At 37.9% G+C, this 17,256-nt stretch overlaps 1 protein-coding gene across 1 annotated transcript in view; it reads left to right on the forward strand.

The window, feature by feature from the left end:
- Window positions 1–17,256, forward strand: part of LOC140165770 (mitochondrial carrier homolog 2-like) — a 37,814-nt gene that overhangs the window by 19,389 nt on the left and 1,169 nt on the right. Inside the window, exons 4-10 of the mRNA XM_072189095.1 lie at window positions 1,653–1,757; window positions 2,539–2,648; window positions 3,326–3,385; window positions 4,594–4,687; window positions 7,048–7,095; window positions 10,738–10,805; window positions 12,970–13,045. Coding sequence (XP_072045196.1) covers window positions 1,653–1,757; window positions 2,539–2,648; window positions 3,326–3,385; window positions 4,594–4,687; window positions 7,048–7,095; window positions 10,738–10,805; window positions 12,970–13,045 — 561 coding nt within the window. The remainder of the gene's footprint in view (window positions 1–1,652; window positions 1,758–2,538; window positions 2,649–3,325; window positions 3,386–4,593; window positions 4,688–7,047; window positions 7,096–10,737; window positions 10,806–12,969; window positions 13,046–17,256) is intronic.

Below are 17,256 nucleotides of genomic sequence, written 5' to 3' on the forward strand. Positions count from 1 at the left end.
TTTTTGAAGTGAAATCTGCCATCTCGGGGAGGGGGGGGGCTTATACCCGAGTGGTTACGGTATCCCCTGGAGATGTGTAACTGACATCATCGGTTTATGTGATCACTTTATTTTACTAATATACAAGGAGTCAGCAGACATATTCATTGTGGATTTGAATGCTAACTTCCATGTTCAGAGAAGTCATGCAAGTGCCATGATAATGGGCTATTCCAGTTGAAATCCTTACACCCCCTGGAAGACATGACTTATCTATCTTCCACACTGCGGGTGTGAATTTCAAATGGGGTTACCTGAATGTGTGACTTTATTTGAAATCCACACCCCCTGTGTGTGAGATTTGTATGGATTTCAAATGGAATAGCCCAGTATGGCGCTCCTGTCAGACACCTACTGATTAAGAATGTTGCATAGATTTCAAAAGTCAATCTTTGCCAGGTCAACTGGTTCATGCTATCTGCGTTCGAAACCACAATCAAAATGGTCACAATGTTAAGACAATGGGATAACGGGTGTGCAAACCAAGCATGAACTAGTAACTTATGAATTCAGTTATGACTTAAGGTGGTACTACACCCGTGGCCAATTTTGTGCCTATTTTTGCATTTTTCTCAAAAATGAAAGCGCATTGGTGACAAGTAAGATATGTATATTATAGGGGCAAGGACTACAACTACTGCACTGAAAATTTTATTTCAGCACAGACAACAGTTGTGGAGTTACAGTCAAAAATGAGGGAAACCAATATTTGATCAATAAATCAATAACTACTTGTCTTGAGTTTCTGAAAATTCAGTGTAGTAACTGGATTCCTTGCCCCTATAATATACATAACTTTTGGTCAGCGTTTTATTAGTTTTTGAGAAAAATGCAAAAATAGTCACAAATTTATCAAGGAGTGTAGTACCACCTTAACTCACTATTATTATTATGCCGTGTGTGAGGCTGTGAGCGACATGCAAACATGGCAGAGTTGGTACTCTTTGGGTCTAATTTTGTTGGGTATAACACTATCCACATCCATAAAATAACATCTTCTATGCTGAGACTAGTTAGTGCTCCTCAGTGAAAGGGAATGTGTTTTTCAGGTTATGTTCATAAGGCCCAAAAAAAAAAGTTGTTTGTTTGTCCTCCACCGCCCGCTCCTCAGATGAAGGCCTGACCAATTTTTTTTTTTTTTTCAATTTTTTTTATAATAAAAATAAGTAAAATTCAATTTGTTTTTCAGATTTGAAGTATCTCTGGACCTAGCTAGAGCTAAATACTAAGATTACTATGGTTGAAAAGTTAAAAAAAAACCGAAAACATTTTGTGTCTTCAATATGCAAAGTTATAACTTGTGTTCATGTCATAGTCTATTATTTTTTGTGACTTCAAAATACATTGGATTTGAAATCATTAAAAGACTATGATATGAACACAAATTATAACTTTAACTGCATATTAATGAAACAAAATGTTGGTTTTTTAAAGTCACCATGAATGATTGTAGCATTTAGCTCTAGCTCGGTCCAGGAATGCGTCAAATCCGAAAAAAAAATTTAAAAAAAAAAGCTGTGGAGGACAAACAAACAATTTTTTGGGGGGCCTAATCATGTTCATGTATTGATGCTGTGATTAATTCTTCAATAATTTGTTATCATCTTGTGCAGAGAATGGATGAATTTTTCCCAGTTTCTGATGAGAAAGACAGGGAGGCACTGAAGAAGAAACCAAAGGGCACTGCCAAAGTATCCACACAAACATTCTTAGCACAGGTTAGTATTGATACTGTATAACATAGAATTTTCAACATTGTGTTTTTCATATAAACTGAGCTCAAAAAGAAACTTATAATTTTTCACAAGGTCATATCTTGAAATCCTGTCCATCAAATTGAACCAAAATTACACACAGGTTTACTTCAATACTCTACTCTTAACACATGTCAGTAACCAAGCAGTTATCCAACTGACACAACAGCAAAATGCACTGACATGGAACAGCTTCCTGGACCACATTCACAGCCCAGCCCTGTTTCATGAAAAAAGTGTATGAAAAGCAGGAAGCAGCACCGTTTTATCATCTGTGCAAGGATCTTGTGTGCATTCTCACAGATTTTTTGTGCTGGTGGAGGAACTTCCAGGAAGCTGTCCCATGACAGTGCATTTTACTATTGTGTCAGTTGGACAACTGCTTGGTTACTGACATGTGTTTTGAGTAGAGTATTAAAGTACATTGTAATCCTGTGTGTAATTTTGGTTCATTTTGATTGACACTATTTTAAGATATGACCTTGTGATTCACAAGTTGTGAAAAATTATAAGTTTCTTTTTGAGCTCAGTTTATATATTGAGATTCAAGGGCTCAGTTTCCTTCCGCTTTGTATGAATTCAAATTGATTCTCACAAACCCATCTGGTAAGAAATAAGTGAAAATCAACTGAGCATTGTAACTTACATGTACTGCATGCAGAATTGGATTGATATGGGCAGAATTAATGCCAAAGAAATGTAAAAAAATAGTACTAAATGTAAAAATTGCTATTTTTTTCTACAGACATCAAAGCTGACGGTGTCGCACTGCTGTGCAGTGATAGCCTCTCATCCATTTCATGTAGTAGCTGTTAGGTCTATGGTTCAATTTGTTGGCAGGGAAACAAAATACAGGTAAGGCAGTGAAAAATGTTTTTTATGTTTTTAATATTTTTTATAAATGACTTAAAATCAACAAAATCTGTGAGAAAAAAAAATGTCACTTCCTTCTCTTGTCTTTTTTCAGTCAAAATCAATCAATTTTGCACGCACAAAAAAGATAGATGATTTTACATGCATACAGTAAAAAAAAAAACTGAAAAGTGAAACTTGACTGGATCGGGACCCAGAGCACATCCTTGTTAGGTTGTCTAAAGCTCTTGTTGAGAATATGGCACCAGCAATGTGCTTAAATGAGTTTGTAATTTTGCTTCTACAAGCAGCGAAAAAATGTTTTGCCGACCTGTTGACAACATGGTTTTGTCCAACATTGAATTGGGGAAGGGGGGGGTGGAGATTCACCAAAAGACAGTCAAGTGTGCAAACTTTTCCCCTTGATTGCAGGATACAACAAAACTTTGATCTTTTCGACTGCTCAGTGCCAGAAGGGTGTAAGTGTAATAGCTGCCATGTGTACAATAAACTGTGTAAATTGCCAAAAGTTCACAGGGTAACTATACCACTTACCCACTTCTGGCACTTTCTATTGATGAACATGACTGTATAGTGTTGATAATGAAACCAGTTAGCAAGTTAAGTTTGCGCCCGACTTATTACTCTCAAATGATAACAATTTTCTCTTTTATTTACAGTGGCTGGTTTTCTCCCTACTCAGAAGTGTATCAACAAAATGGAATCTTGGGCTTTTTTGCGTAAGAATGATTTAAAAAATATTTTCATTAAGAGACTGGTTGGGCTTGGTTTTGATTGTTCAGAACAATAGAATGGGGGTAAAACTGCCAGTTCTGGCTGGGCCAGGCAGTTGGATCTCCAAAATTCGTAATAGATTTTCATAACTGAAGCTTATTGTAGTTGTCATGCTTGTACCAAACAGTTTACGGCTATCACGATGACCCCAAATTACAAGGTGATATGTAAGAAGGGCTTACTAGGCCTAGAAAAATCCCAGTTGTACATATTAATTTCCGTTGCAATACTTCACGTTTGATGATGAAAAAAAAGTTTGAATCCAATTTGAAGCTTTTTAAAGCTTGAGTGTTACACTGAGGTTGAGGTTGCGCATGCAGTGCTTACCACACTTTATCCGCGCAATGCCAGAGGATGATTTAAGGAAGCCCCATCATGCACTGTAAAAGTGTTATCACTAGGGTTTCAACTGCCACTTTACTTTTCAAATCCCATTGAACTCTGTGCAAAAGATGTTGTTTTAGAATTGCCCGTGTGTCATTATTACTTGGTCGATTTCAGATCTAAAGTGATGTATGCATGAAGGATTATTCACACCTTCTGTAGATAACATAAAATGTGAAATCAACCAACTTTTTGAAGGTGTTTTTATTGTAAATATATCTGTCCAAATTCAAATTTAACCATACACGTGTGTATGCAGTGGGCGGGCAGTGGTGTCATGTTCACTCACACAGCTGTGCTAACCGCAAGACTTGCTGGGAAGTGCTTAAATCATCCTCTGGCGCAATGCATTGCACACAAAAAGCAAGCAAGCATGCATTTTTTAATCAAAGTGTGACATGCATCTGGTGAAATAATTCGCAAGCACGCTATTTTGCCCTCCATGATCGACCTGTGAACATGGCAGAGTTCAGGCTTTTTAAATCTCTTTATATCATAAACATAAGGCCTAATAAAATTGTTTGATTGACGTAAAATTAGGGTAGGTAGGTAGGGATTTTTTTATTTTTTACTTTTAAAGCAGTAAATTGCATTTGGTAAAAGCCTTTTCCTTTTTCTTTAAAAAAAGGGTTTTTTTAATTTAAAAGGAAAAAAAAGAAGAAAAAAAGTCAGGATTGGGCCTAATTTTAGGGTCGATCGGGTTAACGCCAAACAATAAAACAATTTTTTTAGGCCTAATTAGCGTGTGTCGTATGATTTTGTTTTACAGTGGTTTGATACCAAGGATGCTGTTAGATATCTTGTCTCTATGGATAGGCAGGACTCTCTATCATCTATTCAATACTCTCTTGCTAGATGACGAGGTAGGTGGACACAGATGTCTCCCAGGCTCATTCCTAGCTTGAATCATGGAATCAACTTAATTAGTGCTCCTATGCACTACAAATATTACTGTATCCAAATGCTTGTTAAATTACTCGCGCATGCTCCAGCCTGCTTGACCAATCACAGTCGACTCAGCGAGTTTCTGCCGATGTTTGCCGAATGACCAGCCGAACTTTTAATCTTTGTGTGTTCGGCACGGGGATTTTAGAAAGGTCTTTGAGGGTTGAATAATGTTTTGAATCTGACAACTTTCTACTCCCATTTAGACAAAATGGCAATCTACACGAAGTTTTTAAACCTTGAAAATCGGTGAAGAGATAAGGAAAATAATGACATTTTTCAGGGCACATGTTTTTGATCAACGAATTTTTAGGCAAGTTGACAATTCTGAAACATTTTGATGTATAAATTTCATCGCAAGATTCACAATTTCTTGGATTTTTTCGATGAATACTTTGATTTTTTGCATCATCGGAAAACTACACAGTATAACACTGCTAGTTTTAACGTGTTACATTTTCGATTTTTGTGTTACATTTAGGCCAAAGTTGGACCAAATTTGAGTAATATTTCGGATTTTCCCGTTTCTACTGCACGGAAGATCATAAGGCGAATAAAAATAAAACATGTTTCTCGTCCCCTTCCGCTTCCTTTTTTGAGGCCGCTTCAAATTTATTTTCAGTTTTTTTTAATTCAGTCAAAACTTTTGAAGAAAGATGTCTTGGAAGTTGATGAGATGTTTTCTATAGCCTTGCTAATATGCAAGAAACAATTCTGGATGGTTCTGTGATCACTGGCGGGGCGTACCTACCAGAACAATAAAAAAAAAAAAAAAAAAAAAAAGGGCCTCAAGCCCCTCTTCCTCCTTTTTTAAACCCGGACGAGAAACATGTTTTTATTTTTACTCGGCCAAATCATCCTCCAGACACGCTCCAGATAATATGCAAATGCATGGAGTACAATACCAATCACCTGTTTAACTGGTATTGATCAAAGTAATTCTTTGTACTCCATGCATTAGCATATCTTATGGAGCGTGTCTGGAGGATGATTTGATTCACGGCGGGAAGTGCGGGGCAGCATGAGTGAACACGGGTCACTGAATTAGCATAAAGGTCACACAAAACAGCTTCCGCACAAGCGTGGTAACCTCACAGTGAAAAGTTTGACCTTACAAAGCTGTCGAGTATTTAGATACAGCAGTATAGTGTGTAAATTCGTAGTGCTCTGTAGACTTTCCAAACTTAAAACCGTGTAAATACTGCACCCAGGGATGCCAGTATTCTGGCAGTTGCTCGATTTCCTACTTTTTGTTACTCCAAATTTCCTCACTTTAATTAATTTACTAATTTACCTTCAGCCCACGTTGAGGCTTTATTGTCCAAATTTGTGCGCTTTTTCATGCTTTTCCTGGAAAGTCACTTCAGGCCACTGTCATCCCTGACTGCACCGTTGCAGTGCACTTAATCATGAAATTATGCATATAGCAAATGTCATTCAGGACTTTATTTCACCTGAAGTTTGGTAGTGACATCAACGCTTTTATACAATTTGCAGCGCCAGCGTGCTGACAAACCACACTTGTAATTCCAGCAACCAGCAAAATACTCATCTACATGTATGTCTCTACTAAATCTACGCTTACTGCAGCTGCAAATGCTAAAGCTACTGTTGAATGAGGGATTCCCTGTCCTTGGATAGGTGGCCGCGCCGAAATTCCAGCAATTTCCGGAAGATTTACATCCTTGTACAATGCAATTATGCCATTCCTGGGTGAGAAGTCTCTATTTGGCTTGTGGTGGGTCAATATCAGTAGAATCATGATGGGTCAGCGTCAGCTTGGGCAGATGTAGACAATACAATGAGAAAGGAAAATATAACCCAGCAAACTCAAAAATGTTTTTAAAACGTTATGTACGCTTTGGTTATGGTCAAACCGTTGTAATTTAAATGTTGGTTTAGATAAAGGTCATTAAAAGGTTTATGTGAAAAACACTTCAACAACATTTTAAAAATGTTTTCAAAATGTTATTGCAAAATATTTTCACATAAATATTTTTACAAGGTAAATATTTTTACAAAATAAATATTGTTGATGCTAAATTACATTATGTTTTGCATCAAGTTATCGCATCGTTTCCTAAATCTTACCGAAAATTTTTATACCCTTTATATATAACCGGACATTTAAATGTTTCCTGTAAAACATTTTGTGTTTACTGAGTTGTTAATACTCTCATGGTATATAACAATGATATTATTTTCACTCTTTTTTGTGCGTTGCGAGTGGGTGTCCATTTATAACCCATAACTATTCTGTTTTGATTTGATCATACAGATGGCAAATGTAGGAGAGCTAAGGAGTTACGCCCATGCTGTCACTGGGGTAAGTGTCATTCATATGTTAAGTGTATTACTGCGGCTTATCTGTCTTACGCCCATGCTGTCACTGGGGTAAGTGTCATTCATATGTTAAGTGTATTACTGCGGCTTATCTGTCTTACGCCCATGCTGTCACTGGGGTAAGTGTCATTCATATGTTAAGTGTATTACTGTCGCTTACGCCCATGCTGTCACTGGGGTAAGTGTCATTCATATGTTAAGTGTATTACTGCGGCTTATCTGTCTTACGCCCATGCTGTCACTGGGGTAAGTGTCATTCATATGTTAAGTGTATTACTGCGGCTTATCTGTCTTACGCCCATGCTGTCACTGGGGTAAGTGTCATTCATATGTTAAGTGTATTACTACGGCTTATCTGTCTTACGCCCATGCTGTCACTGGGGTAAGTGTCATTCATATGTTAAGTGTATTACTCATGGCTTATCTGTCTTACGCCCATGCTGTCACTGGGGTAAGTGTCATTCATATGTTAAGTGTATTACTGCGGCTTATCTGTCTTACGCCCATGCTGTCACTGGGGTAAGTGTCATTCATATGTTAAGTGTATTACTCGGCTTATCTGTCTTACGCCCATGCTGTCACTGGGGTAAGTGTCATTCATAGGTTAAGTGTATTACTGCGGCGTCTCTGTCTTACGCCCATGCTGTCACTGGGGTAAGTGTCATTCATATGTTAAGTGTATTATCATGGCTTATCTGTCTTACGCCCATGCTGTCACTGGGGTAAGTGTCATTCATATGTTAAGTGTATTACTGCGGCTTATCTGTCTTACGCCCATGCTGTCACTGGGGTAAGTGTCATTCATATGTTAAGTGTATTACTCATGGCTTATCTGTCTTACGCCCATGCTGTCACTGGGGTAAGTGTCATTCATATGTTAAGTGTATTATCATGCTTATCTGTCTTACGCCCATGCTGTCACTGGGGTAAGTGTCATTCATATGTTAAGTGTATTACTGCACTTATCTGTCTTACGCCCATGCTGTCACTGGGGTAAGTGTCATTCATATGTTAAGTGTATTACTGCGGCTTATCTGTCTTACGCCCATGCTGTCACTGGGGTAAGTGTCATTCATATGTTAAGTGTATTACTGCGGCTTATTTGTCTTACGCCCATGCTGTCACTGGGGTAAGTGTCATTCATATGTTAAGTGTATTACTGCGGCTTATCTGTCTTACGCCCATGCTGTCACTGGGGTAAGTGTCATTCATATGTTAAGTGTATTATTACTGCGGCTTATCTGTCTTACGCCCATGCTGTCACTGGGGTAAGTGTCATTCATATGTTAAGTGTATTACTGCGGCTTATCTGTCTTACGCCCATGCTGTCACTGGGGTAAGTGTCATTCATATGTTAAGTGTATTACTGCAGCTTACCTGTCTTTGTTCGGTTCAGTCTATCTTTATTGAGGGTAACAACTTCAGTGACCAGCACTGCTTTCCAAGCTGGCCCCAGGCATGAGAATTTTCAGATTTAAGCCTGAATTCAGGCTTTTTTGTTGTCCAAATTTCCGCACTTTCTTTTAAAGGTCCGTAACCCGATCGACAGCATCATCCCCGATTTTTTTCATTGTTGATGAGGTTTTGGTATCACATAATAGATACTATTTTTCTCATTACTATCCTGAAATTTGACGCTCCAAGTCGATGTATTTCGAGAAATCATGAATCACAGCGGTTTTTACAGGTTACCAGTTTGTAAACAATAAAAATTTCTTCGGATCATGGGAAGAGAAAAAAGCGAACTACGCTAAGTGTAGTCTCGCGGCCAGACTGTATGTGGCTATCACGAGGATCGACGAGTGTCAGACCGACGCAAACTGGCTGTGTAGGAGACTACGCTAAGTGCTGAGGAGACGGTCTGCCGTATATAATTAAAACAATTCCTTGATTATTTCAGTTGGTGAAATAGCTCAATTGGCTAGCGCGCCGTTCTTTTACCCGCGAGGTACCCGGTTCAAAACCCGGTATCGGAAGGTTTTTTTCCTCTCCATTTTTAACCCAAACTTTTTAAATATTCATTTGAAATGTACATATTGCAAGGGGAAATATATTTTGTTTCCTTTTTTTTTTTTTTGTTATGAAAAAACAAAAAAAAACAAAAAAACCCAAATATTTTCCGTTCAATACGGGCCGGCATTGCAGCATGTCAGCATTAAATCATACTGAACGGGAATTGTTGTTGTTGCATGCCTACCCAGAATGCAATTCACGTATACAAGGTATTGGATTGCAAATTTGGCTATTTATTCACATTTACGCTGAAAATGCTCTCGTTTTTTCACAAAGCAGCATAAAGGGGAGATATTTGATATTATTATGTAATTTTAAAGACAATCCATATCCAAAACCAATAGGGTTACCCCCTTTAATTTCAGCCCGTTTTTGTCCTTTTTAGCCCAATTTCACTCACTTTTTCACGCACTTTTTCAGGCTTTTTCAAACACTTTTTTCATGGATAATCATTCTCATGCCTGGAAGCCTGGCCCTCAATCAGTATAAAACCAAATATGCATAGTTGGTTTGGTGTATGAATGCAATGGAACAAATACATTTCAATATGTGGATCATGGGTTTGCGTATCTTAGAACAACTCATAGCATACTGTACACATAAACGCATACTGTACGTTCCGCTGATCGCATGTGTGGGGTGCCTTAATATGGATGCATAATTGCACAGGATCCAACTGGAATCATGTTAGATTTAAAAATCTTCCACACTGTTCAGCTAGAATCAAACCTTAAACAGATGGATTTATCCAACCAGATTTTTGCACAGGGGGTAGGGTGTGGATCTCAAATGGAATAGCCCATTGTTAGAACCTGCATATTGCATTGTGGGAAGGAATATACACATACATTGTAAAGTACAGACAAGTTGTGCATTCATGGAGGATTTGAGATTCTGATTCTTGGCATAACTATTCATTGTTAGTATCTTGCTCATATACTGGAAGACAGAGGTAAAAAGACTAGTTTGCATCTGACGTCACTGTCAATCAAATTCCCTACGATATTTGATTGGTTAATAGCGCGTAAAATGTAGATCGATTTATCTGGTGCCGATCGGAGAAAAGGAATAGCAGAACATGGCGAAAATTACGTACTTTTACAAGGCAAAAAGCAACTTTTCTAGGCATTGTTGACATGGTGCCTTCGCGAAAGAAAGTTTGCTACTATAACTTTTGAGATGGTTTGTATGTTTGAAGGTGCAAAATTAACAATAAGGCACCCGGTTTTACCGCCGTGTTAAGCAACTCATATCATCACGACACTTGTAAACAAACCGTGCTCGACTTTGATTGACAGATGACGTCAGACGCAAACTAGTCTTTATATCTTTGTCTTTCATTATAGCATCACTTATGATAGGATGTTTGTATATACAACTACCAGGGACTGCAGTTAACAATATATGATTTAAAGTGATCCAAGAGCCCACTTCCCCTGGGCATGCTACTACTTCATGTGAGTGCCCGGGATGTTTACCCTTCCGGGTCTTCCGTGAACATTTTGCAGACTGCAGTGTTCAAAATTGGGTGTGTTTTGATGTGCAATATCCACAAAATACAAAAATGGATGTATTTTTCAAAATGATTTGTCATTGTCTTATTCATTAACAGTTTGCAGGAGGCATGGTGACGTATCCATTTGGTCTAGTTAGCAATATCATGGCTGTTAATGACTCGGGGTAAGTATACTTAGATGCTATAGTGCTGGAACCAATAAGGACCTTATTTTATCCAATTCATTCCCAAGTCTACACCACATGTATAAGTATGATATATAAACGTAAAAACCTGTTGGATCAAGCAATGTAAAAAAACTCAACTTCCACGATACCGTAAAACATGACAATGTTTTCGTTTAGACAATTAAAGCTGCATGTCTAAGTTAATTGAACACATAGTAGTAAAATTTTCCACTTCATATTGGTATGAAATTTGTTTGATTAGAAGTAGGGGTTATACGATAATTTGTACTCCCCATTCCAGAAAAATACAGCACTAATTTTTTGGGATTAAACAAATATTATCAAGTTCTGCCAAATGAAACACAGCTCAATCCTAATCATTCATTTAGTCCTAACTGGAGATAAAAGAAACATTTCACTATTTTGCCAAAAACATGCATTTTCGGCATGTTTTCTGACAATCGAGTCACAAAAATCAAAGACTTGGAACAAGCCTAAGCATTCAAAATCTTGAGTATATGCCGAAATTTGGATCTAATTTTCACTTTTTTGTGGTACTTTAATTAAATAGTTAAAATGAAACATATCTTTTCCAGCAATTAGAATGCATAAACTGAAATTAGTCTCAGTACAAGTCTTTGGGCTTGATTGCAACAGTATACAAAAAACACCCTAAAAATGCATGTTTTTGGCCCTTATTTCCAAAAATTGGCCAAATATTAAAAGTTGACTTTTATTACTAGTTAGGACTAATTTAAGGATTGGGATTTAGCTATGTTTCATTTGGCAAAACAGAATAATATTTTTTTATCCCAAAAAATTAGTGCTGTATTTTTCTGTCACTCATGCGAAGTTCTCACCCTAATTCTTCAAAGACGCATCATGAAAAGGGCTGAAGAAATCCTTTCAGAAGCGCAAGCTGGGTTTAGACCAGGACGGTCAACAATTGATCAACTGTTCACCCTGAGACAGATGATGGAAAAACACCTCGAAAAGGACAAAGGACTCTTCTGCTGCTACATTGACTTCGAAAAGGCCTTTGATTCTGTGTGGCAGGAGGGCCTGTGGAAGGCACTTTCGGTTCTTCGATTCCCCAACAAAATCATTAAGCTCCTTGAAGCACTCTACCGAAATCTGAAAGCGCTGTAAGAGTGAGCGGAGAGTTAACAGAATGGTTTACTACTATAGTTGGAGTGCGACAAGGGTGCGTGATCTCACCTCAGCTATTTAATATCCTTCTTGAGCTGGTCATGTTATATGCTCTACACGACACAAACATAGGAGTAAACATTCAGGGACAGCTTATCAATAATCTACGCTTCATGCGGATGACATTGCACTTGTTGCTGGGAGTGAAAACGACCTGCAAACACTGGTTGACCTTGTGCATAAAAGCAGCACATCACTGGGACTGAAAATCAACATAGGAAAAACTGAAGTACAGGCAATCACCAAAAGTACACAAAGATAGATATAAAAATCAATGAAACACCACTAGACCAGGTTGAGGAGTTCACATACTTAGGAGGAAGCTCTGTCAAGCGGGATCCTGCACAGAAGGCGTGAAATTACGCATTGGGAAAGCCATAGGGACTGTTCAGAAACTCCACAAGATATGGGCGCCAAAGACATACAGAGAAGCACTAAGATCGAGCTCTACAAAGTACTTACCCTCTCAATACTGCTGTATGGAGCGGAAACATGGACTCTAAAGAAAGAAGATGAAAACAGACTTTCAACATTTGAAATGATGTGCCTTCGTAAAATAATGGGAGTGTCACGTCTCGACATGATCAGAAACACCACCATTCGCAAAACCCTTGACATGGAGTTTACCATCCTGGACAGAATATCAACAAATTAGCACTTGAGGCCACATACGTTTTCATTAGCACTGGCAAATCCATGACCCAAGAGGGAGACCACCAAAAAGATGGAGTGACTGCCTGAAAGCCGATTGTAGCAAAGTAAACATCAACTCTTTGGTCAAAGCTAGCAGACTAGCTCAAGACAGAAGGAAGTGGCAGGACATCATGAAGCAGATGGCACCACTCAACCCCAAGTTGGAGTGAACGCCATAGGTCAAGGTAGGTCAAGGTATTTTTCTGGAATAGGGAGTAAGCATGAAACGTACTGATGAAAATTTGCTATTTGCTTGTAGGTTGGTTGCTGGTAGTGCCCCATTCACACCTGTTTATACTTCCTGGCTAGACTGCTGGAGGGACCTCAGTCGAAATGTAAGTACCACCCTTACTCTTGCTCTGGTTGTTAACCCACATGAGTGAGGATGTACTAATTAATAAAAGGGTACTCGACAAGACCTGCACCATATAGTCACTGTTAAAATGCTGTCATTGGGATTTTTAAGATCACCTGACTTGTGCCATACAGAGGCTTGGCAGTCACTGGAATTTTGTGATCAGTGGTATTGCATATGGTTATTGGGAACGGGTGGCCACTATACCTGATGTGGCAGTGATGTCAACATGCTGATGCAGCTGTGTCACATGAGCATGTGAACGCCAGCACTTTAAAGCCCACACTTGCGATTATAAGCTGCGCCCAATGAAATGCACACTGACGTCACATCATGTGGGATACCTAACGTCACTGCCACATCAGGGTGAAAAATGGTATAGACTTTCATGGTTGCTGGGTTTGTGCCATCTCATGAGAGCTCTGTGGTCACTGGAGGTTTGTGATCAGTGGACTTGCCTATAGTTATATGGAAGGAGACGTCACCAGACTTTCAGTCTCTGGACTTGTGTCATCTTACAGGGGGCTCTGATTAAGAACTACACCTACTCAGTCCCACCTGTGTTAATTTATTACATGAGCACATGGGGATTCTTTTTGTCAGGGGTGGATTCAGGGGCGTAGCCAGTTTTCTAGGTCAGGTGGAGCAAAATAAAAATTGGGGGAGCAAAGACGGAACCAAAATTCCGGTTGTATGATTTTGGCCTGGTATTATCGGTGGGATATATACTTATAGCGGGACAATTATTTAGTTTGTTTACACAGTGGTTCATTAAAAATTAACAATGATGCACCTCAGCACCTGCCACATCTGCATATATTTATACCACTTGGGTGCATCGATTTTTTGATTTCTGATGAACCACTGTGTAGCAGGATTAAAATCCTAAATTTAGAGAATAAAGGTATTGTTTTTAGCCGCTGGAGTGCATCTATCGTCTCATATAACACGGGTGACATCATTATTTTAAGTAAAACAACGAGGTGAAGCCGAGTTGTTTTATGCCAAATACAGAGTGTCCCAGAATGATTTATACCGTGTTTGAACAAAACATCAAAAATATATAGTCAACAGTGTATCTAATCTTAATAAGTGCAATACAATGCCACACATGTCTCCTACTTATTCTGTGACTTTCATGGAAATAGCTTGATTCGTTTTGGTGTGACATTGCTATTACTGACAATGGACAAAAACTGCATGTGTGTAATTTACAGTGCAAAGGCATCATAACACATGAATCCTTTATCACCATCGTCCAGCCGCACTGTGCAATATATTGGAGAAATCCTACATTCTTTTATAGGAAATACACCAAATTTGGCACAGATGTAGAGCTGGCAACGCTAAATAATTCTTGATATGGGATTAAGTGAAACATTTCAATATGACATCAGATATTTAGGTTGAAAAACATACTTTTTATGTGATTTTTACCACAATTTTTACCCAAAAATGTCACTGTTACAGAGGATATAACTTCCTCAAGGATCCTCCGCAGTAAATTTTAATCTTCTTCGTTACGTAGCTGTGGGTTAGCCAATATACTGTGGACATAAATGCATGCTGTGACACTAAGGACGAACTTTCTCTATACTTTTATGAAAAGTCCATCTCTGCCGGCATTTCAAATGATGAAACTCACACACCGCAATAATTGTCTTCAAAACTGCCGCCAAAGAAAGAATAGTTTAAGGTCACTCAAGGGTAGCAAATCCTTTATTCCATACAAGGATAGCTTCGTAACATTATAAATAAACGATAGATATCGACTATTTAGTAGAAGTAAGAACAGGACACAGCAAATATACTGCATAACATTTTCCAAATAACTTTGTGCTGAACGGTTAGTAATTTTACAGATTTTCAAAATAGGTTGCTTTGACAAAACTTGGAATTCACTATTTTTACCCAATCCTCTCTAACTTCTACTAGAAACGTCCAATTCTTAAAATCTAAAAAATCTGAGAAAGCTAAATATATGTAGAACTTAAAATGCAAAACAATATGACCAATAGAAATGCCTTTCATACCTAAAAAATTCCATCTTTTCCGGTATAAATCATTCTGGGACACCCTGTATAATGATGTTGCGTGTGATATAAGACGATAGATGCACGACAGCGGCTAAAAACAATACCTTTATTCTCATTCTTAAACACTTCAATTCAAATAAATATATTAATCATAAGTATACCAAATTTTAATCAAATTAAATCCTACATTTTACAAGGAATTCCCTACAGTGCAACAGAGCATAAATGCCCAAAACTGAATTTTGGACAGATTGACACATAATTTAAAAACTAGATTAAAGTGAAAGATGCCACTTACAACAGATTTTGATCAAACTCTGATCCTTAATAAGGTTGCCAAATTTGACACGTTTTCGTTCATTTTCATATAATTGGCATAATAAAAAGAAATGTATGAAAAAAATGAATTTATTTTTTTTTTCGTCAAAAGTAAATTATGTTATAAAAATCAAACTTACAGGAAAGATTGACTCTTGTCAAATCCTACAATTCTGTCAGAGAAAAATTGCATATTTGTATTTATTTTTTTAATTAATGGACATAATATTGATTAATTAATTTGCGATGATAAATATTTTTTTTATAATTTACCATAATTCCAAACATGTCAAGGAATGTGTCAAATTAAAGCTAATGAAATGCTTTATAGATTTGTCAGAGCACATTTTGCAAAATGCATTTAGTATTTTAGTTACAAAATTCCAAACATTCTATTCCAATTTTTGGCTATACACGCACAGGAGCTGTTCTTTTAAAATCCGCGCCTAATCAATAACGAAGTCTTTCATCCTATTGTCAAAGTACTGTGTTCCCTGCAGCATTATGGAGTGACCAGGTCCTTGAGTGTGATGGTTTTGTAGCAGATGACAGTGCTCATTCAAGCCTATCAATGCCATTTAGTAGCAACTTGCTGAATGGCTGGGCATTATCAGCTATCAAAGAGATGCCTTATGCAGCTGCCAATCACAGTAGAGGTTTGATAACATTTTGTTAAAAACCCAAAAGTGATCTAAGAACAAAATTGTGCATGTTGGTACTTGATTGTTAGGATTCTTATATGTTGAAAATCCCATGTAGTATTATTTTTTATGTGTAGTGTATATTGTTCATAAATTATATAGCTTGTAAATTTTGGGCATTAATGCTCTGTTGCACTGTAGGCCTTAGAATCGATCAGTCCCGTTGTTGCTATGCACCTCCGATTGGTTCAAATAGCGCGTACGAGAATTGCGTCGACACACATGCGCTAAAGTGTGTGATATTGTGTCATATCACACGGGTAAGAACCAATAAGATTGCAAGAACATTCTCAAGTGTTTAAGAATACCCCTTTAGGCCTACACATAATGCATAATGTATCAGGCATGTGATTTTTCCGCGGATTTTGAGACCAAAATCCGACCCCTCTGAGATCAATGTAAATCCGTTGAGACATTTGGGGGGGGGGGGGGGAAAGGCCCCCTCTAAGCTCCTGAACATTGGCAAAGAACATTTCTCTCTTTTTAATGAACTTAATGTTTCGGTCGTGTGCACCATGGTTGCCAAGTCATAAGGCAAATACCTGCTGAAAAAAACACGCAAAAATTTGCCCAATGTGTTTTTCCTGCGAACATGAATGGAAAAACTGCCGATTATTCATGAATTACTATTTTAAAAGTTGCCCAAACAAACGCTATTGTAATTTTACTAACGATTTCTATGATTGGTCCATTTTGACGTCACTTGCTGATATAAACCAATCACTGATAAGCTTGCATTCTATCAACATTGTTCGGCCATCTTTAATTTTGACAACTGATATGCTATAGCGGTGAAACGATAGCTTGTGCGTGTTGTGTATTACTTGTGTAAGAGATTGACGGAGGTGAATTCTGCTGACATCCAGGGGCGCTGACATCGTAACAATTGCACACGTGAAAGTTTGTTTTGATTTGGCTCAATGGATTGTGACCGATTTTCTTGGAAATAATTATTGGACCTGAAGTATCGAGAATGATGTCAATGTACTTTATGATGTTTATACTGCTTAAAATGGTAACTTTTCCCTTTTTTCAATGAATGGAAAATGAAAGAAATTAACAGTTTTTGTGCATTAAATTGACTATAATTGAGGCTAAAATAACAAAATTTTCCAAAGGGGGCGCTGCCCCCGTAC

This window comes from Amphiura filiformis, chromosome 12, assembly GCF_039555335.1.
Source record: "Amphiura filiformis chromosome 12, Afil_fr2py, whole genome shotgun sequence".
NCBI classification, from domain to species: domain Eukaryota; kingdom Metazoa; phylum Echinodermata; class Ophiuroidea; order Amphilepidida; family Amphiuridae; genus Amphiura; species Amphiura filiformis.